A 22,542-nucleotide genomic window follows, 5' to 3' on the forward strand; every position below is an offset into this window, starting at 1 on the left:
AGGAAGATCGGTAGGGGAAGAAAGGGATAAAGAAAGGGGGGGGTAATCAGAAGGGGGAATGAAGCATGAGAGACTATGGACTCTGAGAAACAAACTGAGGACTACAGAGGGGAGGGGGGTGGGGGATGGGCTAGACTGGTTATGGGTAGTGAGGAGGGCACGTATTGCATGGTGCACTGGGTGTTATACACAACTGATGAATCCTCGAACTTTACATCAAAAACCAGGAATGTACTGTATGGTGACTAACATAATATAATAAAAAAAAAATGCTAGTAAAAAACAACTGTGGTAGAGCCATATTCTGTATGAATGGAAACGAGCAAATGCTGCTATAGGACAAGATGTGGATCAAGCCCACAAACCTAATATGGAGTCAAAAAAGAAGGCATACAGTGTTACATATGCAGAACTCCATTAACATGTAATACAAAAGCAAGTAACTTAATCTTTTTGTGTACGACATAATGAAGCGCTTGTCTAGGGAAGGAGGAGGCGGTGGCTGGGCAGGAGCGTGAGGTAGGTTTCTGGGGGCTCATTGCGCTCTATTTCCTCCTGTGAGTGGTAAATGCACTGACATGCTCTTGATGAAAATTCAACTACCTGTACATTCATGATTTGTATACTGTTCTGTATGTATTTAAAATATAATTACTAAAATTTAAAAAGTATGTATAATACAAATCCTGATACAAAAAGCTGAGCTTATATCTAGAAATACAGAATAAAAAGATAAAAAGGTAGACTGTAAAAGGAAACTTTATTTTTTTTTTTAAGATTTATTTATTTTAGAGAGAGATAGAGAGCAAGAATGAAAGTGGTGGAGAGGAGAAGAGGGAGAGAATCCTTAAACAGACTCCCCGCTGAGCACAGAGCCCGACACAAGGCTGGATCCCAGAACCCTGAGATCATGACCTGAGCCATGTTGGATGCTTAAAAAAACCAAGAGTTGGATGCTTAACCAACTAGCCACCCAGGTGCCTCTGAAAGGGAACTTTAAATGAGATCACACAGAAGGGCCAGCGTTTACCTAAAAGTGGCTCCAAAGGAGAGAACACAGGAAAAGAAAGAGTGGAAATAATCCAAATAATAATAGAAAAAGAAATCTAAAAATTGAAGGAAGACATGAGTCTTCAGATTGAAAATGGCTGAGAGTTTATAGCTACGTTTTAGAGGAAAGATTTAGCATGAAATATCCTTCGGAAATTTTACATTACCAAGAATAAAGAAAAGATACTTCCAAAGAAAAAACAGAATAAAATAAAGGTATCCTTTATATAAAGGAAAGAAAACCAGGTGGGCATGATTTCTTTTTAGCAGCAATGGATATTAGAAGACAATGGAATAATGCCTTCATGATTTTGCATAAAAAGTATTTTGAACCTCAAATACCCTACATGTCAAAATCATATAACAAAAGAACAAAAACAGATATTCAAGAACTTGGAAGATAAAACCTCCTATAAATATTTTGGGGAAAGTGGGGGAAGAGGTACTCAAGGAGATACTTTAGTCAAAAATATTTCAAGAAAGAAGATACTGAAATCCATGATAGTGGCATTAACCCAGGAATATGGTGGAATGGATTCCAAGATGATAACCAAATAGCAGGTGTCAGACATATCCCTCCAAACTAGCCATTTACCCAAGAGTATGATTAAGAAGATAATTGATCTTGGTGTTATAGAAACAAAATCACATACTGGGCTTCTTTCAACAAGACATTGCATTGAAACTGGGGTGGAGGTGAAGAGTGAAGAGGGAGTTTGTATGCTCCATTTTTTTACTTTTCTGTGCTATTTGAATTATTTCCATTTGATGTATTGCTTGTATACTACATGCTTGTATAGCATAGAAGTTGTGAGTAAAGAGATCATACATAGTCGCATTTGGTTGTCTTTTTTGCAAGGAATATACCAATGCCTATGAAAGTCTATGTTACTAATATTGTCTCTTTTTTTTTTTTTTTTTTTTTTTTAAGATTTTATTTATTTATTTGACAGAGAGAGAGCCAGCGAGAGAGGGAACACCAGCAGGGGGAGTGGGAGAGGAAGAAGCAGGCTCCCAGCAGAGGAGCCCGATGTGGGGCTGGATCCCAGAACGCCAGGATCACGCCCTGAGCCGAAGGCAGACGCTTAACGACTGAACCACCCAGGCGTCCCTGTCTCTTACGTCTTTACGTTTCTTTTAGAGGGGAGAATCATGAACCAGAGTTTACCTTTTCATATCCACTTCTTTTTGGGACTGTTGCCCTTTTGGATGCTGTGTACAGCCTCTACCAATAAATGTGTCGTTAAGCACGAAGTAGCTGACTGCAGTCATCTGAAGTTGACTCAAGTGCCTGATGACCTCCCAGCAAACATAACAGTGTTGAATCTCACCCATAATCAGCTCAGAAGATTGCCACCTGCCAATTTTACAAGATATAGCCAACTTACTATCTTGGATGGAGGATTTAACACCATCTCAAAACTGGAACCAGAATTGTGCCAAAAACTCCCCCTGTTGGAAATGTTGAACCTCCAGCACAATGAGCTCTCTCATCTTTCAGATCAAACTTTTGTCTTCTGTACGAATTTGACTGAGCTCCATCTAATGTCCAATTCAATCAAGAATATTCAAAATAATCCCTTTCAAAACCTGAAGGTAAGATCACAAGTTTCATCTCCATATAAGAAATTAAAAATATGTTATCTCACGTCAAGTTTTCAAGTCACTTATGAATCTTTAGATTTTGTGTCTAAATATCAAGGGGGAAGAATAAGAAAATCAATCTTACCGAAGTGGGAAGAGGGGGACCCCCACATACAAGTATGGCCATTTATGTTTGAAAATGTTTTCAAAAGGGAAAATAACATCTTAAATCAATTTCAGTCTTAGTTTTAAGGAACTTTGCCTCTCTTGTTCCCTCCCATTAAAAATTCGACTTCGATACAAGAGGTAGAGATCAAAGAAGAATATGATCTGTCATAACCAGAAAAGAACCAGAATATACCATGAGGAACACAGCAAATAAAACTCTCAATGCTGCTGATTTAGTAACTGGAGTAATACAAAAATGGCATATCCAAATTCTGACTTAAATGAAGGTAACAAATTGATGGATGCTAAAGCAAATTGTTCAGTTAAAAATTACATACTCTTGATTTAGGAAATCTTCTCACAATATTGCTTTACCAATGGCCACCATCTTTTTTTTCAGTACTTTGCTTGAATTTTGCATCTTTGAAAATGTATGTTATTGTCTCTCAATCTGCGACAATTATAAAGTACTTTTCTTACACCAAAGCCATTTTTAAAACTCTGTTTTCTTCATTTTACGGACCTAGAAAATCTGGCATTCTTTGACCTCATATGTCAAGAGGAGTGTACAAACTTAAATATGCTTAGAAATATTTATAAAATGATTTGCTTGCTAGTGATTTGAAAATTCTTTCTTGTGCCTCCTTAGATTCTGAACTTGATGAAGTATCTTTGGACACAAAGACCTTAAATTCTGGTTAGAGTAATCCTTGGCAAAATGTTGTTTTATTTTTAAAACATAAATAAAAGTCTTACTCTCTTTAATATGCATTACATAAAATTCTGCCCTAATACATATCAGCTTTTCATTACCTTTAACTCGAGTGGAAGTTTATGTGTTAAAAAGTAGCACTTGGGTGGTAAAATGTTCCATAGAACTGACAAAACAAACAAAAAATGAATATTCTGTACTAGCCATGATGCAAAATTTACATAACTACCAATCTTTCTCAATAAGAAATCTTTTTAGGATTTCATGGACAGCAAAGTTCTGCTCATACTTCTTTAAGAAGATAGTTTTTTCTCCTTTTTTCTGTTGTTTAGTTTCAAGGCTGATGCAAGACACTCTATTGGTTAAGCCACACAAATACTCCTTACAACATAAACGCTTATTATAAATAAATGCTTATTGTGAATACTCCTTATACCATGAATAAATAAGCTTAAGTCCTTTTATTTTGGTAAGAGAAATAAAATGATTCTTTTTTTAAGTGATTCTTGAAGTAAGAAACAAAACCCTTTGAACAATGGTATTTTCAGTCACAACAAAGATTTTTCATTACTCCTACTGTCAGTTTTCTATAGAATAATAGAGAGGTGACATTTTTGCTGTTATTTCTAAGTTATTTCTAAGATTCAGGTACATTTAAAGGAACTATTTTTGGAGGCAAGACTAACTTCCATATATCTTTTTTCTTTCTCAGAATTTAATAAAATTAGACCTATCTCATAATGGTTTATCATCTACTAAATTAGGAAGTCAGCTCCAACTGGAAAATCTCCAAGAGCTTCTGTTATCAAATAATAAAATTAATGTACTGAGACCTGAAGAACTTGATTTCCTTGGTAATTCTTCTTTAAAAAAATTAGAGTTGTCATCAAATCCAATTAAAGAGGTAAGAAGTAAGGTAAAATAATTTTGTGTTCTACCTTTCAGTGTGGGCAGTCCCTAACTGTGTCTAAAGTTTCCCTAGAGAAAGGGGTGATAATTGTAGCCATGTCTTCCAGAAATCCTTCATACTTCCTGCTTGGGGCCATTGATATCATCCCCACAAAAGGGAGAGTCTGGTAGCAATTAGGAGCTGGGGCTCTGCTGTGTACAGAAGTGGGTTAAAATCCCTGTTCCGATTACAGGCCAGTACTTGGACCTTGGGGAACCTACTTAAGCTCTCTGGGTCTTAGTTTCCTCACTTGTAAAGTTGAAACAATACTATTTATCCCACAAAATCTCTGAAAGAATTAAAATAGCATGAGAGTTAGGAGCACGGGCTTTAGATTGGGTTAGCTACTCCGAAGCTGGGCTTTCTCTCCTAGTAATTGTGTAATCAGGCATATTATTCAGGTTCTTTATGCTTCAGTTCCCCAGCTGTAAAATTGGCATGATAATAACACTACGTCATAGGCTATAAGGTAAAGAATTCAGTGTCTGGCATGTAAGTGCTGCATAAATGACAACTAGCATTATATTATAAAAATCCTCTTATAATGGAATATACCTAACTACCTTCTCTTTGGATCCATGATATTCCATTCATTAACTACTTTCATATGCAGGTATGTCTGTATTTTATTCCTTTACAGGCTGAGAATAAGAATATTGGAAATTAGAAGCTAAGTCAGATTTTTAAAAGCTGTGTTAATTTTCAGAATAAAAATAGACTGTGTCTTGGTCCTGAGATAATAAAATACAAACAAACAACAAATGAACATTTTATGCAATATTCATGCTAAGTTTTGAATAACATTTTTTATTTAGAACATTTATTGTAGAAGTTTTATAAAATATGTAAGTGACGAGGGTGGGGAAGATAAAACTCATCCAAAGCCCATAGTCCAGAGACAGCCAATGTTAGCATTTGGGTATTTTTATCACCAACTTTTCTCCAAGTGATAATAAGAAAAAAACAACAGCAGGCGAAATTCAGACTAAAATTCAAAATACACTGTGTGTCAGGCACCGTGAGAAGTTCTATATTCATCTATCTATCTATCTATCTATCTATCTATCTATTTTTTTTTTTTTACATAATCCTGTAACTAACTTATTCTTATCATTTTACACAAGGGTAAGTTGAGATGAGGAAGGGTTGAGGAACGTGCCCAAGGTCTCACAAGTGATTATCTGGTGACGGAACTGGGTTTGTGGCAGTGGTAGAGCCCATGCTCTTGACAGCTGTTCTGTATTGCCTCCCTGAGGCGACAGTGTATCCTGCCACTTAAAAGTAATATCATATCATGAACATTCTCCATATCATGAGGAATTATTAAAAAACTCAATTTGGATTACTGTAAAATAGTGCTATCATGTAAGTTCATCCTAATTAAACAATTTCCTGCTTCGTAGTCCAATTCGCTTTACTTAGGGTAAAGTATACTTTCTTCCCCATTTTTGCCTTTTCTTCCATTAGCCCGAACATCTCACAAATGACACATGGTAGGAGTCGGAGCCTCTTTGCTCTCCTGGTGTTGAACCACCGCCCAGGACTGGCTGCTCCCCTCTCTGGATACCTTCTCTCCTGCCTTCTGTTCTCTCGTTCTGGTGCTGAATCCCACAGCAGCCAAGGCTTCTGGTGAGGGAGTGGGGGCAGAGCAGAAGGGAGCTGGAGGCACTATCATGAAGTAAAGTCAGGAGAAAACCATACGGAAAGACAAAGAGCAAGGCTGGACTCAGAGTCACAGAAGGGCAAGCGTGAGTCACTGTTTCGTAAGACAATCCACCCATTCATTTCATGTGTTCATTGAGAGCAGTGGTCATCAAGACAGAAACAGGATCCGCCCCAGTGGTGACTTTACAAATAGCTTATTAATTACAATTACACTCAATCTGATCAAGTAAAGGCACCAGGGGCCTAGCCTAGACTTGGAGGTCAGGGAAGACCCCCCTGAAGAGGAGGCACTTAAAGGCTGGGTGGAAGATAAGCAGTGGCCAGGAAAGGGAAGGGGCTGGAACGGGAGGTGGGCGTCGCAGGCACAGAGTGAGGAGCTGTGCAGTGGAGGGTGGGGAGGACGTGCGGAGAAGATGGTGAGGGGAAAGGGACTGAGTAAAGAATGGTTTACGCTTTTCAAGAGTAATGCAGATGCCACTGTGTTTTGGTTATTAACCTCCTTTCCCCTCTACCTTTAGTTCTCTCCAGGATGTTTTCGTGCAATCGGAAAATTATTTGGCCTCTCTCTGAACAACGCTCAACTGACCCCCAGCCTCACAGAGAAGCTTTGCTTGGAACTGTCAAACACAAGCATTCAGAATCTGTCCCTGAGCAACACCCAGCTGTACAGAACAAGCAGTATGACTTTCGTTGGCCTAAAGCACACAAATCTCACCGTGCTCGATCTTTCCCACAATAACTTAAATGTGATTGAGAATGAGTCCCTTGCTTGGCTTCCACATCTAGAATATTTCTTCCTGGAGTATAATAATATAGAGCATTTGTTTTCTCACTCCTTTTATGGGCTTCTCAATGTGAGATACCTGGATCTGCGACACTCTTTTGCTAAACAAAGCATTTCCCTTGCTTCGCATCCCAAGATTGATGATTTTTCCTTTCAGTGGCTAAAATGTCTGGAGTATCTTAACATGGAAGACAACAACTTTCCAGGCATAAACAGCAATATGTTCACGGGACTGATAAAGCTGAAACACTTAAGTCTTTCCAACTCCTTCGCAAGTTTGCGGACTTTAACCAATGAAACCTTTTTGTCCCTTGCTCAGTCTCCTTTAGTCACACTCAATCTAACCAAAAACAAAATCTCAAAAATAGAGAGCAGTGCCTTTTTTTGGTTGGGCCACCTACAGGTACTCGACCTTGGCCTTAATGAAATCGGGCAAGAACTCACGGGCCAAGAATGGAGAGGTCTAGAAAATATTGTTGAAATCTACCTTTCCTACAACAAATGCCTACAACTGACCAGCAGCTCTTTTGCATTGGTTCCTAGCCTCCGACGACTGATGCTCCGAAGAGTGGCCCTTCGAAATGTGGACAGCTCCCCTTCACCTTTTCATCCTCTTCGGAACTTGACTCTCCTGGATCTAAGCAACAACAACATAGCCAACATAAATGCTGAACTGTTGGAGGGTCTTGAGAAGCTAGAAATTCTCGATTTGCAGCATAACAACTTAGCAAGGCTATGGAAACATGCAAACCCCGGCGGTCCTGTTCATTTTCTAAAGGGTCTTTCTCACCTCCACATTCTTAACTTAGAGTCTAATGGCTTTGATGAGATCCCAGCAGAGGTATTCAAGGACTTATTTGAATTAAAGAGCATTGATCTAGGATTGAATAATTTAAACATATTTCCACCATCTGTCTTTGATGATCAGACATCTCTAAAGTCATTGAACCTTCAGAAGAATCTCATAACATCGGTTCAGAAGAATGTTTTTGGGCCAGCCTTCAGGAACCTGAGTAATTTAGATATGAGCTTTAATCCGTTTGATTGTACCTGTGAAAGTATTGCCTGGTTTGTTAATTGGATTAACAGGACCCATACCAACATCTCTGAACTATCAAGCCATTACCTCTGCAATACTCCACCTCAGTATCATGGCTTCCCCGTGATGCTTTTTGATGTATCACCCTGCAAAGACAGTGCTCCCTTTGAACTCTTTTTCATAATAAATACCAGTGTCTCGTTGATTTTTATCTTTATCGTACTGCTCATCCATTTTGAAGGCTGGAGGATATCTTTTTATTGGAATGTTTTAGTGCATCGAATTCTTGGTTTCAAAGAAATAGACAGACAGCCAGAGCAGTTTGAATATGCAGCTTATATAATTCATGCCTATAAAGATAGGGATTGGGTCTGGGAACACTTCTTTCCAATGGAGGAAAAAGATCAAACTCTCAAGTTTTGTCTTGAAGAGAGGGACTTTGAGGCAGGTGTCCTTGAACTTGAATCAATTGTTAATAGCATCAAGAGGAGCAGAAAAACTATTTTTGTTATAACACAGAATCTATTAAAAGATCCATTATGCAAAAGGTAAGTGAACATTGTGAAATTTTATGTGTGTACTTATTTTTTGATTGAGCTTTTAAATGTTACTTACATTATGACTCACAACTCAAAGAATTTTACAAATAAGTTTCTTAAAAAGTAACCTGATTATCAGGGACAGATAAAAACAAATTTAAGGAGGATGTGAGAGCTTTTGGCTGTTAAAAACTATATACTAATAAATAAAGTATTTCAATAATTTTTCCCCCTAGATTCAAGGTGCACCAAGCAGTTCAACAAGCTATTGAACAAAATCTGGATTCGATTATATTGATCTTTCTTGAGGAGATCCCAGATTATAAACTGAACCATGCACTCTGTTTGCGAAGAGGGATGTTTAAATCTCACTGCATCTTGAACTGGCCAGTTCAGAAAGAACGGGTAAACGCCTTTCATCATAAATTGCAGGTAGCGCTTGGGTCCAGAAATTCAATACATTAAATTTATTTCAAGACTAAGGTAACAGAGGAGTAACATTCGCAACTTAAAAGTTTTGTAGTCAATTTAGGCTTTATTTGAAAATAATGTAAATTTCTTTATTCATATTTAGAGAGTATTGTCCCACAATTCTGTCTCTTTTATCTCTCTATCGCAGACCTTTTATTACCAGCTGAGTTAATTGGACCCAAAACAAACATATAAGAATATCTTCTACAAATGAATATACAGTTGGTTACTGAGGTCTATGACAACTTAAGAAAGTTTTAAAATATTCCTCATTTAAAGAAAGGTTAGAATTATGGGAAGATTTCTGATAATTATATTTGGGTTTTTTTTGGATGCACTCAGAGTAGAATAAGAGATAATTGTTTTAGTAGATACAATGCCATTTCAGCTGTAAAAGAGTAAAATACATACCCCAGTTTTTAAAAGCTTAGGTATAGTACTTTTTCAGTTGGAAAGCTTTCAATTTAGTGGTGCCTGTGTCACTGTTGATTTTGTGAAGTGTTAATCCCACCTTAATGTACAGATTCACGGTCAGAAAACACTTGTGGTTCATTGTGATTACTTAGTAAAATACATACTTTAATAAATACTTTCCCGATATTTGGGTTTCTGCTATAGGTGTTAGAAGAAACAATTCTCTCACTTAAAAGTATCACCAAAAAAAAAAAAAAAAAAAGATTACAGAAACGCTTGCTTCCTGAAGGTTAATTAGTAGATCGGTTTTGTGGAAATAAAATATTCTTTTCTCTTGGTCACAGACTCAGGCGATGGCTCTGGTCAAATCATTTGGTCCCACTGGGATTCTTTGACTCCTGATCTTGAAAATTATGGTCATAAACAAAATCTTAAATAATCCCATATAATTAATGATGACTATGGTATAATGCATTCACATGAAATAGATTATCATGTCATAAGATAATATGCTATGTACATGTTAGTCCTTCTCTAGAAAGACTATTAATTTAAATTTTATTTTTGTCTTACACTGAAAGGAATTATTGGAAATAGACAAGAACAGCTTTTTAAAACCTTTATAGTTCTGGTATTCAAATATAAGAGAGGGTTGAAATGATAAGCTGAGTTAATTTCCATATTAGATGCACCTGTTTGCTAAATTTAGGGAGCATTTGAGGTGTTGCATTTTGGAACTTTAAATAGTTCAGTATTCTCAGGGTGAAGCTCACTGAATCCTGAAAGTAGTATCCGCTGTATTGCTGGTTCCGAAAGAGTCTGTAGTCTCTCAACAATGTGAATGTGTGGAGGACTCTTTCACGTTCCCTTTAGACATCACCCTTGCACACGAGACACTTGTTTTATAGCTCTTTTTGTTAAAATATGTTTCTGCCTGTGAAATAATTTTATTTTATTTTAGAATCATAAACTATAAATAAATAAATAAATTTAATTAAATTAAACGTTTATGATGCCAAATTAAAATTCACAATTACGATTTTTCTTGATGTGCTTTATGTGTTATCTATGTATCAATGGTCTCAATTTCATTAAAATATTTCCAAGTGAATTTTTATTATGAATTAATGTTCCATCAGTTTGTGAAAAGGCTTTCATTCTCTTATTTATTTGCTTAAAAGATAGTTGATCAAATGGCCACAATTTAAATTGAGTTCAAAGGTAATTTTTTGAAGTTGCTGAATAGATGAGAAGATGCACAGGAGATAACCCATTAACTGAATGTAAGTTAAGCTAATAAAAGGTATAAGGCTTGACTTGTGTCTGACCTACACAGGAAGAAACATCCTGAACTTCTGCAAGCTGTCCTTTATAATTGTTCTCAGGAGTCCTCATCCCTGGGGTTCAAAACAAGGGAAGTGCAGAAAAGGATGTTTGTCTGACCTATTTAATTTCCAAGAGTAAAGTGACTTGTTTGAATGCTCTCAAGGTGCCATCATGTTATCTGTTTACTCCATCTTCTTCTTCCTGTTTTTCACTTTTGAAACAAATTCCAGCTGAATCAACATTGAGTTTAAAATCAACCTAGGAATTTAGATTTTACCTAAAAATGACACCTTTTTGATTGTTATAAGAAATAAATGCTATCAAGTTATTAGTGAGGAGGGGGGTTTTCAATGACATTTATTTAACAATGTCTAATTATTCAAACGTCTACCTTAGGTTATTTATAAAGGGAACTCAGTAGTAGGTGATGGTGGCCGTTGGCAAATGTAACGACGCTCCCTACGAAGAGAAAGATTACTTCTTGCCGTCTGTAGAGGCGGAGAGCGGACTAGTGGTTGTCTGGAGCTAGGGGTGGGAATGGGGAGTAACTGTAAGCGGTGCAAGAGATTTTGGGATGATGAAAATATTCTAAAATTGGAATGTGGTAATGATTGCCCAACTCTGTAAGTTTTTACTAAGAATCATTGTGATGAGGTTGTGGGATACAGGTGAGGTTCAGTAGGGTGGAGTCCGGAGCCAACGACCAAGAAAGAATTCTTGAGGCATCTTTGGTGCAAAATTGGTGGTTTATTAAAGCACAGGGACAGGACCTGTGGGCAGAAAGAGCTGCTGCACCGGGGTTGTGAGGGGTGGCTGATTATATACTATGGGGTTGGGGGAGGTAAGGAAAAAGGAAGGTTGAGAAAATACTTTCATATGTTAAAGAAGATTCGCAGGATACCGGAAGCCTTGCTGTTGTCAAGTTAAGGTTGTTGTTCCCTCTAGCAAGGCGTTAACATTAAGATGGTTGGGAACTTCCTGGAGGCTGCAGATTATAAGGACATTTAATTGTATCTACATTCCCTTCTGGACGCTAGGTTATTGGTAGAAATGCTTTGTTCTTGTAAACTGCTAAGACATTTGTAAACTGAGGGATTGTGGTCTCTGTAGGTTAACTATTTCTTTGTCCTTTAGGGCAGCCAGGAGAGCCTGAGGAATGTCACCTACATCCCATGGGGGGGGGGGGGTCAGTTTCTGCTTTGTCCTCAGCTGGCCTTCTGTTTCCTCATCAATTGAATTATATTTTTAAAACAGGTGAATTTTATGGTATATGAATTATCTATTAATAAAGCTGTTGGAAAAATAGTATTCATGGAACAGCTACATGTGCCTCGCCCTGTGCTAAGCACGAGGGGGCACAATAGGATATGAGCTAAGTTGTAGAAAATAGGGCAAGAAGAGTTAGGGTAGGAAGGGACTATCAAAGATGGACCTGAACAAAAGGCTGCATGGTCCAGGATCAGACCTTTCAAAGGTGAGTAGGATTTTGTTGAGTGAGGAGGCAGGTGGCAGAATAAACAATAAGATGGAAGGGAGGGAGGCATAAACTTGGTTTTAAATGGTCACAGGGATGCTGCCAAGGGTGGAACCATGTTTCAGAGAGCGTGGCAGAGGAATGTAGATTTAAGGAGTCAGGTGTTTTGAAATCGTAACTGTATGTGTTTCAATTGGAAAAACCAGAAATTATAATAAATTCCTTCCTGTGATCTGCGACTTAGATTTATGTGACGACTAGTTGAATAGAGGATGTAACTTCTAACTTGACAATATAAACAGCCAGGCGTACCCCCACATCATAGAAGGAGACTTAAACCACTTATTGTTTCCTATAAACATGTAAATCTGTATTAAAGAAACAAACAAAAGAAAGGGGCCAATCAATTGGTCATTAGTTGCTAATTATACTAGGTGATATATTGCTCATTTTTAACTCTTGCAACTCCTTAGCCTCGCTCCATCTTCCTGTGCAGGGGAGAAACTGGTTCTGTCATGTGACTGGCCCCCCCACCCCCTGCTTAGCAAGCCATCTGTATACCTTGGGCAGGAGTCATGGGACTTTTCAATGATGGAACTTTTCTGGTTCTCTGTGAAAATTGCTGGATAGCCAGTTTTGAATTCTTAGTTCCCTTATATCCTAACTCAGCTCCCCAGGAAATAGACCCCGGGATGGAGAGGTACCTGCAGCAGGTTTGGGGGTGTGCTCTGATTTATGAGGGAGTGAGATCAACTGGATTGGGAAGAGGGAGAATGATGATCTGCGATGCAATTGCACATGGCAGCAGTGGCCCTAGCAGACCCCACAGGGAATGGCCTTCCAGGTTTCACGCCAAAAAGGGGGCTGGACAACTCTGCCCTCATCTCAGCCAATCAATATCGGATGTAGGCAGGCCCAGGGAAGAAGCGTGCCCTTGAGCAAAAAGCTTTGCCCAAAAGCAATTCCAAAGGAGGAGCTCAGTTGGGAAGCACAAGGAGTGAACACTGGGCAGCTGGAGGAGGGTGCCTGAGTCCCGAAGGCGAGATCTCAGCGCTTCACCACCACAACCACTACACCTTCCAAGATATTTAAGAATTAAAATAGGTAGAGCTCAGTTGGTTTCTTTAAGCACGTCTGCAAGCTTCCAACCATTCTATTTTCTAAGAAATAAAGTCTCTTCCAGACATTCTGGAAGACAAACAGCTTCATAGGAAGCCAACATTAAAAAAAAAAAAAAATCAAGGATGCTTTAACAGTGTCGGGGTCTTCCAGTCAAAGAACAAGTTTGGGTTTATTACTCACTGACATAAAGAAGGATACACAGCATGGAGATCTAGGGGGTCCTCAGTGAGAAGGTGCTTGAAAGGTTTGGGTTTTCCTTGGGTGGTTTGGGGGAGGGCATACAAGCAGAGTTTCCTTCTAGATTTCATGCTGTTAGAAAGGGGGAAATTGTGTGATTGGTTATCTCGATAAAACTTGTCCATAGAGAGAAGAGACTAGAACCAGGATAAAGTTGTCATTGGTAAAGAAGGAGCAGCCACTTAGCCAAGAAAGGAGTGTTTCTGGTATTTTGAGGGTGGCACAGGGACTTTGTTTTTGTCTGTGCTTATGCAAAATCAGGAAGTGGTCATGCTTTGTCTCATTTTATAGTGTCAGCATCGCCTGGTTTGAGGTTGATACTCTGTGAGGATGTTTCTGTCCAGTAAGAGGACAACATGGCCCAGCTGTGAGTGCCAGGCTGGCTTCTGGATGTCAGGGGCTGCTCTTTGTTCTTCTCAGCAGCTTGCAGCAAAGGTAGCTTTTTGGCGCCTTGAAGAGATATCGTTTCATCTTAGCGAGACTTGGTTGCAAATGCCAGAAACTCAACGTTGTTTAGGCAAAAGGAGAGAAAGTTTGTGGTCTATAACCAAAACAGGACAACGGCAGGGATATAACTAGCTGTCAAGGAGAACTAGAACCAGGGGCTCAAACACCACCACACCTCATCCTTACTGCTCTGTCTACATTAGTTAGTGTCCTCGGTTTGTACTGCCGGGGGGCGGGGGGTGCGGGGGGTGCCCAGGATCTCTTAGGCTCCCAGTTCACATCCACAATCCCAATTCTAAAACCTCAAGAAAGTCCTCTGATTGGCCCAGTTTGGGGTGTATGTCCATGCTGTGGCCATGGCAGTGGGGTCCTGTGGTTGGCAGCACCCACCAGAACCATGGAGAGAGAATGCTATTTCCCAAAGAGGGGAGCTGGACAGGCCCAGCAGTTCCTGTCCACCGTTTGAGACCTGCAGAGCTGGCCTAGTGCACACGCTGGACTTGGCGAGGTACAAACAGGGAAGTGTGTTATTCTTTCTTCCTCTCAAAGCTCTTTTTCAGAAAATTCTGCCATTTGGATGAAACCTCAGTCTTGTCGTAGAGCTTTTCAGACACTCTTAGATAGTACAGAGTGTTGTCCAGCCTCATCGTCACAAACCCTCTGGCCCGGTAGTCGTACAAACTCCTGCCCAGTTAGGCTTCTCTACTTCCCCAGCTGGGGTCTGCTTCCATCTGCTGGAAGACCCCACTGAAGGGGGCGATGTTGTTGGCTTTTTGTCTCTCTCCTCGTTCCACTTGCTCTCCCACCGACTAGGTAGGCACCTCTAGAATCTCGGCAGTTCAGAACGCAGAACAATGAAGGGACGTCAAGGACAGAGATGGCTACATTTGACTGGTATGGGTATGATCTGGCCTCTGGACCTTGGCAGCATAATGCTGGGTGGCTGGCTCTTTCTTTCATGGGATGCTTTTGTCATATCTTCAGAAATGCCGAATCTTCCCTTGGAGCCCAACTCACAGGCGAGGCACGGCTGTGGTCAGCCACTCCCAGCACATCTTCGGTGACAGCCTGGCATCTAATAAAATGATTCAAAGCTTTCCATCACCCTGTCTCCACCCAGTCTTTCAAACTTGTCTCCACTCTTGCTGTATACATCTAAGGTACTGATTGGTGTTCTTCACAGACCGCCAAGATAACATCCCATAAAAGGGCCCCTGCCAAGTAAATGTGGGAAGCTCTATATGATATGTCCTCCTTTCAGAAATACACAGTGATCATCAGCGTATTACAAAACTAAGACGGCCTGCTTTAAAGATAGGTATTTAACTTTCTATGATTGAGGCCTTCCCTAAGCCAATTTGATCAAGAGCCCTTCTTATCATTTGACTTGTTAACATCCGGCTGACTGCATGTTCTGCATAACACGCTTTTGCAAGTCTAACCGTAAATGTTAGACTAAAGTTTGTAGCAGTGGACATAGAAAGGAAACAGACACATTCAATTTTACGAAAATATATGTTTACCATCCAGAAATTTTATTATGTTTCTGGAGGAGACCATAAACAATAGAGAATCGGGGAATTGGGACGCTCCAGAATTTCCTCTAACCTCCTCCAGCTCTGCAGTAACTATTCCAAGAATATGCTGGTACTCTGTTAGCAGTGGTCCAAGTCCCCACTGAAGCTCCAGTGGGAGCTCCAGTCCCCACTGAAAACCTTAGTTCACATTCGAAGTTTTGTGTGTGTGTTGTGTGTGTGACGTTGTTCTTTCTTATCTTGGTTCACTTCCAACATATAGTAAATAGTCACAAAATATTTGTGGATCGAATGATTAAAGAACTAAGTGAATGAATACACCCTGAACTCGAGCCACCCAGAATTGCTTGTGGTTTCGCCCACATGCCTGGCTCTTCCACGTTTCCATCAGTATGGAAATGTAGTTCTGCTTTCATGGAGGTCCGACATCCTTTTCTTGGCAAACGCATGCATTTCAAGGGTTAGGTCAGGCATCGGCTTCTCTGATAAGGAGATCTAACCCTTGTCCTAACCTGACCTGACCTTGAAACTTAACAGCCGTCCTAAACACACCTCCTCCTTGGAATGAGCGAGTTGGCTTTTATCCTGTGCCAAGCACGCTTGGAAGGGAAGAGCTCAATCTTTTAAACCGTGTGAGCACCTGCAAAGACTCTACAGAGGATGTGACCTAAGACCCACTGTTGCTGGTGGAAGAATCTGCAAATCCCGGCTAGAAGGGCTGGGTGTCAGCCACGTGACTTTGGAGGGGGCTCTTGGTCACAGCGTTTGCTCTGCTCTACTTGTTTACTGAATATAACCTTTCAGTGCAAGGGGATTTGTACAGCTGTTCTGCTCAGGTTGTTTTGGTATAAAGCAGTCTTGACTGGGATAAACACTGGGTCAAGTGAGATCGTCCTTCCTCAGAGAAACCCTGTTACCTAAGCAGTGGTAAGAAACAGAGGGTCCCTCTAGACTTCCCTGAGAACAGTTCCAACTTCCCAGCTCGGCCGCTTACTGATTCTGCAGCTTCTGATGTAACTGCTCTCTGGTGGCTCATCTGGCATTTTCTGGCCTTGGAGTGTGTGTGCTCCCAAAACCAAACCTAGCCCAGAAGAGAGTGGAGCAGGTAGAACTGCCCTCCTCCCACACCCCTACGCTCATTAGGAAACACCTGGTGATTTCTGAACCCAAGCGCAGTCTGTTAAGGGGGAGGAGGTACTAAAGGGATGGTCTGGGGTGGGAAGCTGGAGTTTCTGTTAATTTTGGCACAGTATGTTTTGAACATCATGCCTTTGAACAAATTCCAAAGGGAGCCCTTGGGCCCACCTCAGACTTGAAGGACAGATTCACCAGTTACATAGTATGTCCTCCATCTTCCTTCTATTTCTCTTGTTTCTTTTATTATCTGCTTTTGTTATTCTTTGTTTCTCTGTTCTCCTATACCCGGTGTGGAGGCATGCTTAGGAGAAAAACACAAGTCATATTAATTTTAAAAACCCTCTGAGGAAAACCTTATTGTACTCTCGATTGATCCTTGCAGGACCATACTGCAGAGTGGCTGAGCGGCTCGGGCAGTATTCCTCTTGAACTTCTAACACCACAATGCATCCTTCTAGGCAGAAAGGTAGGGGAAAGGGTCATTGGGCCTTCGTGGGGCAAAAGTTTATTTCCAAGCCCAGGTATCACTTCTTGCCTTGGCTGTACTTGGGGAAAATTACACTTGTGGATGCTATCAAACACCACTGAAACACAAGGGAACCCCTATCTCTCTAAGATGTGGCTGAGTGAAATAACTCACATGTACTTGGCAGATATATATATATATATATATATTCAAGTTCTTAGCCCATTTTTTCTCTTTAGCCCATTTTTAAATCAAGTTATTAGGTTTTTTTGTGTGGGCGTGGGGGGAGTTGTTTGTTTGTTTCTTTGTTTTGCTATTGCGTTACAGGAGTTCCGTATGTTTTTTGAAAATTAATCCCCCAAAGTTTCTAGAACAAATTTGGATGTGTGGTGGTGGTGGTGTCCCTGCACTACCAAGCAATTCTCCAACACCAGCTGGGTGTCCTACAATTTAACTCAGTTCTGACACTGTCTCCTGGGAGATAGGGTCAGATCCCATAGTTTTAGGGCTCAGTCCTGCAAGACTGTTTTCCTCGCCCCTCTACTTCAGACACCAGTCACAAGTACAGGGTATCCCCAGGGCTTCTGACAGACCAGCTACAGGTCAGAGGCTCCAGTGACCCCTTTTGGCTTCGATCCCTTATTGAGTACTACGGGATGTGCTATGATTATAAAGCAGGATAACCCTTATTTCCCCTTTGCTGATGATTAGTTGAGTGATGGACTTTTAATCTAGTTCTAGCCAATGAGACTCAGTGGGCCAGCTTGAGAAGCTTCTGGAAAGTATTTTTTTCCTTAATGTGAGGGAGAATGAAAGAGTGAGCTGTACCTTCTTTTTGCCTTGAATGTAGTTATTTGAGGGAAAGACGGTGCTGAGGGCACCATCTTGGGATCACGAGGAAACAGCCCATAATACCCTGCCAGTGTGTGAACAAAAAAGATAAAGAAAAGATCTGGCATCTCTGATGATGTTGGCAATTTAGGGCACCGTTCTCGGAACCAGTTTATGTGGGCTTCTTGCTCTGCAAGTGCTTGAGCCATGGCTGATGAAGGTTTTCTCTTACGTGCAGCTGAAAGAGCCTTAGAAGCCTCGTCAGCCTGCTCTCTGCTCTCTCTGCTATATCTCTCCCAGTAGATTTAGTCTCGGTCTATTCATAATCTCTGCCATCTAGAGCTGCTTTTTGATCAGTTTAAAGTTGTTCTTTAATATTTTTCCTTTGGTAGGATCCAGAACCCTAAATCAAATACGAAGACAATTTTCCTGAGGCTTTTGAGACTTTGATCTCTCGGAAAGTACCATTATTTCAGGTAGGATCTATTTTCATCCCTGGATTATAGTTGAGGAAACTTAAGGACAGTAAGAGGCTTGGGTGTTGATCGGTGGCAGAGAGAATACGAACCCAGGGAGTCTCACTCCAGAGTCTAGCATACTGTAGTGTCTCTATTGTGGTTGTTTGTAAATATTTGTTGAATCAACAAACGTCTTTTACTATTAAGGAGCTTTAAGTTTTTTAAAGATTATTTATTCATTTGAGAGAGAAGGGAGGGGCAGAGGGAGAGGGAGAGAAGCACTCTCCACTGAGTGCATGGAGCCTGAGTGGGGAGGGGCTCGATCTCACCACCCTGAGATCAACTTGAGCCAGCACCAAGAGCTCCGAAGCTCAACCGACTGACCCACCCAGGCGTTCCAAGAAGCTTTACATTTTTTTATAACCAAATCTGATAGTCTTTTTCCTTGCAGGTTCTGGCCTTGGTGTCATGCTAAGTAAGGCAGTTTAAATTCTTAAACAGATTAATTACTCAGGTTATTTAACTTTCCGGTTTCCAAAACATAACATTTCTTCATAGCAACATGGTCATAAATTCCTAATATTTTTTCAGTGATGCCGCCAAGCATCATTATACACATCGGAAAACCAATGCATCTAATTATTAATTAACCAATATAATCAGAAGTTTTATCACATAAAACACTGCTTTGACATAAAGTCTTTTGTCTCAGTTAGGAGCAATGGTTTACTGCGTTCACTTTCATGACTACACCCGAGCTAGATCTTTGTGGTCTGTCACCTGGGGCTCATGTTATGAGAATGGTAGTTAACAGAGAAGCCTGGTAGCATCTAACATCTGTCTGAAAGACTGTTGATGGATGAACAATGGGTGTAAAAGACCTAGCATCTTGCTAAGAATTGTTTACCATGTTTGCAATTATAGGCCATTTTGAAAGGACATTCAAACAAAAGGATCAATCTTTCATCGTGCCTTCCTCATGAGGCTGGGTGGCCGGAATGTTTTATCCACTGCTTTAATTGACAATGATACTTCTTCCCCCATTCTTTTTATGACACCTGCCATTCTCCTTGTAGGTTTGAGACAATAATGATTTTAATTTGTAACTAGCTTTATAGAGCAAATACACCACTGAAGATGTTTATAAACATACCGGTCAGATACTATGATCATGAAGTACCCCAGTAATTAATTGATAGCCAAATAGTGTATTAGTTTCCTAGGGCTGCCATAGCAAAGTGCCACAAACTGGGTGGCTTGAAACAACAGAAATTTATTCTGTCATTGTTCCGGAAACTACAAGTCGGTATTAGGTGCTGGTAGGGCCATGCTCTCTGTGACCTATAGGGAAGAATCTTCCTTGCCTCTTTCTAGCTTCTGGTGATGGCTGTCAGTCCTTGACATTCCTTGGCTTGCAGATGCATCGCTCCAATCTCTGACTCTGTCAAAACCTGATGTGCTCCCTCTGAGGGCACATATTCCATGGAGCACTGGGTGTTATACACAAACAATGAATCATGGAACACTACACCAAAAACTAAGGATGTACTGTATGGTGACTAACATAACATAATAGAAAATTTTAAAAAAATAAGCTAGGCACAATAATAAAGGAATTTTATGTTCTATAAAGAAAAAACAAACAAACAAACAAACTAACAAAAAACCTGATGTTCTCCCTCTGTGTTTGTCTTCAGATTTTTCTCTTCTTAAGCATATGGCAGCCATATTGAATTAGGACCCATCCTAATGATCCTGTCTTAATTTGACTACATCTGTTAAGACCCCATTTCCAAATAAAGCCACTTTCACACAAACTGAGGGTTAGGACTTCAGCATATCTTTTTGGTGGACATGATTCAACCAAGACAGATAGAATACATTTTAGAGGTAGAATACTTTCAAGCCATGTTCTGGAAGAATATGAGCTTTTCTCTAGTCTTATTAACAGTACCTATATACTTAAGGAAAAGCATGTGTGTAGAAAGGAAGTGGTTAGTAATGAAAGCATGGAAACATCTAAAATAAGGTTGCTTTTCTAAGAGGGAGGAGGGTGTTGGCTCTATGGTTACTGTCATATATACACACACATATGACTTACTCCCCTTGATTTGATTCTCTGCTCACCTAACAACCTTCCAACTTAATTTGGTGTTAACAGGAATTCCTCTCATAGGAAAAGAGCAGAGGACAGCTTTGCAGTTGTGTGATTATTAGTTAACATATTTGAATTCGGACTTATACACCAGTGTATTTTGGGTCAGGTTAGTGGAGCTCTGACCTAAGAGGCTGGTCGGCTCTGAAGGTCTTGGACTGATCAGATTTTGGAGTCTGAAAAATCAGGAACTGTGAGATGCAGCAGCAAACAAGTGCTACTCCCCAGGAACTGGGTGACTTGAGCCAGGCTTCATTCCGCAGTGGTTCTCCTTTGCTGCCTGTCCCTTCAAGTTATAGTACGTGTGTTCAGACTCAATCAGATGATTAGCAGCTGAAACACTGAAAGTTCACACTCTAGAAAGGGTCTCTACTTGCCTTGAGGATTTAATTGTTCTATGAACCAGAATCAAGATCCTTATGAAATAAACAAACAAAAACTTTAGGAAACAGATTAACAATCTTGAATGAGTGCTATATGAAAAGAGAAACAGTTCAATGTTCTGATGTACCTCACACACTTCTGAGGCCACCTGATGAATTGCTACAAAAGAGAAACAATGAGAATAGGAGAAATGTCGATGGTCCAAAACCTTGCTGCTTCCGGTGTCCTTGCATGATGACAGAGTTGGTGCTGCTTGCTCGATTTGACTCTGTGACCCCGGCCTGTAGTTTCTAGATGCGTCTGCTACTTTTCTCCTCTTTCCCTCATTTTGATTCTTCACTGTGTGCTGGTGCTTTATATTCTGAAACTGCATGCTCTTCCCTTTCCCAACATCCAAGGCCTTTTATAATCTGACCCTTCTCTGCCTTGTCTCTTACTTCTCTTAAGCACATGTGCTCTTCTTTCCTCAAGTGAATGCTGACTGCAGTGCCTGCCTTGTTTTCTGGGACACTCACCTGACACTTAGCTTGTGATATTAAGCTGATTATTCCATATTGTGGGAAGAGAACTTCTCCTTTTTTACATCTTCATGCTTAACACAATCTTGAAGTAGAAAAGTGCCCAGGGTCTGTTTGATCATGGTAGTTGGACGCAGAAAAGGGCTCATGACAGGACATTGACTATCATAAGTGGAAGACTGGTTGACTGTCTTCAAGCCGATGAAAAGCTTGGCTTTACTATAGAAATGTCCCATGGCTCAGAATACGGTTCTATAACTTGCGAAAGACTCAAGTATATGGTCGTGAATATCAGTTAATTTATTCACTACCAGCCTTATTCATCTCCTTTCCCCATCTCAAATCAGAAAACAAACCTCCTGAGATGAAAACAGAAACCCTCTACTAAATATGAATTTTTAAACCCTGTCACTATCTTATTTTTAAATCTTTCTCAGAATTGACCCCACACTCCTGCAGATATAGTCACACTCATAAGTTTATCTTTCACACATATTTCTTCAGATTTAGCAAAATGCAATTTATTCCACTTACCTTTCATATCTGCCTTTGAGTTTGTATCCTACCAGTCTGATTATAGTTTGAGTTCTCAAACATTTTTATTATAAAATCTGTCGGTTCACTCCAATAGGTGTTTTGAACACATGCATTGTATATGGATTTTACTATCAGAGTCCAGTCTTCTTTCCAAGTTCTTGGGTGAGGCACCTTGCTGTTATCCCCCTATGTCAGCTTTAGTGACACACGTTGAACATGGCCCTAAGGTGGCAGGAGCGGGCACTGCTGTTTCAAGTCCATTCGCCTGAATACATGTTTGTACTAACCTTCCCTCCTATCCGAGGGCCGGCCACCTTCCTGACCCTGGTACATCTGGTCTTGCCAAATCCTTTGACAAGACCTTTTGGAGCCAGGGTTACCCTTCTCAAGGTGGTGGAGGAATTGCAGTTTTTCTTTAAGGCACGACTCAAGGAGGGGAGCCCGTGTCTGCGTTGTGGACACAGCCCCAAGCTGCAGTCTGGGGCCCAATTAGCGATGAGCTAAGCAGGGTTTTTGTTTAGCTTAGCAACGGCCTGCGCC

At 40.4% G+C, this 22,542-nt stretch overlaps 1 protein-coding gene across 1 annotated transcript; it reads left to right on the forward strand.

Annotated features, from left to right (window-relative positions):
- Positions 1-2,092: 2,092 nt before the first annotated feature.
- TLR3 (toll like receptor 3) lies at positions 2,093-10,902 on the forward strand. Its single transcript, XM_008710465.2, has 4 exons — positions 2,093-2,646; positions 4,227-4,418; positions 6,647-8,499; positions 8,727-10,902. The coding sequence occupies exons 1-4, from the start codon at positions 2,203-2,205 to the stop codon at positions 8,953-8,955; spliced, it is 2,718 nt and encodes a 905-aa protein (XP_008708687.1). The 5' UTR covers positions 2,093-2,202; the 3' UTR covers positions 8,956-10,902.
- The last annotated feature ends 11,640 nt before the right edge of the window (positions 10,903-22,542 follow it).

Source organism: Ursus maritimus, unplaced genomic scaffold, assembly GCF_017311325.1.
Source record: "Ursus maritimus isolate PB19 unplaced genomic scaffold, ASM1731132v1 scaffold_28, whole genome shotgun sequence".
In the NCBI taxonomy this organism is placed as follows: Eukaryota; Metazoa; Chordata; class Mammalia; order Carnivora; family Ursidae; genus Ursus; species Ursus maritimus.

What these genes read in the sequence shown, in the direction of transcription:
- TLR3 (XM_008710465.2), top strand. Translation starts at nt 2,203, where the DNA reads ATGAACCAGAGTTTACCTTTTCATATCCACTTCTTTTTGGGACTGTTG. An exon ending in CATCAAATCCAATTAAAGAG is followed by an intron (nt 4,419 to 6,646) that starts GTAAGAAGTAAG and finishes CTCTACCTTTAG; the next exon opens with TTCTCTCCAGGATGTTTTCG. An exon ending in AAAGATCCATTATGCAAAAG is followed by an intron (nt 8,500 to 8,726) that starts GTAAGTGAACAT and finishes TTTTCCCCCTAG; the next exon opens with ATTCAAGGTGCACCAAGCAG.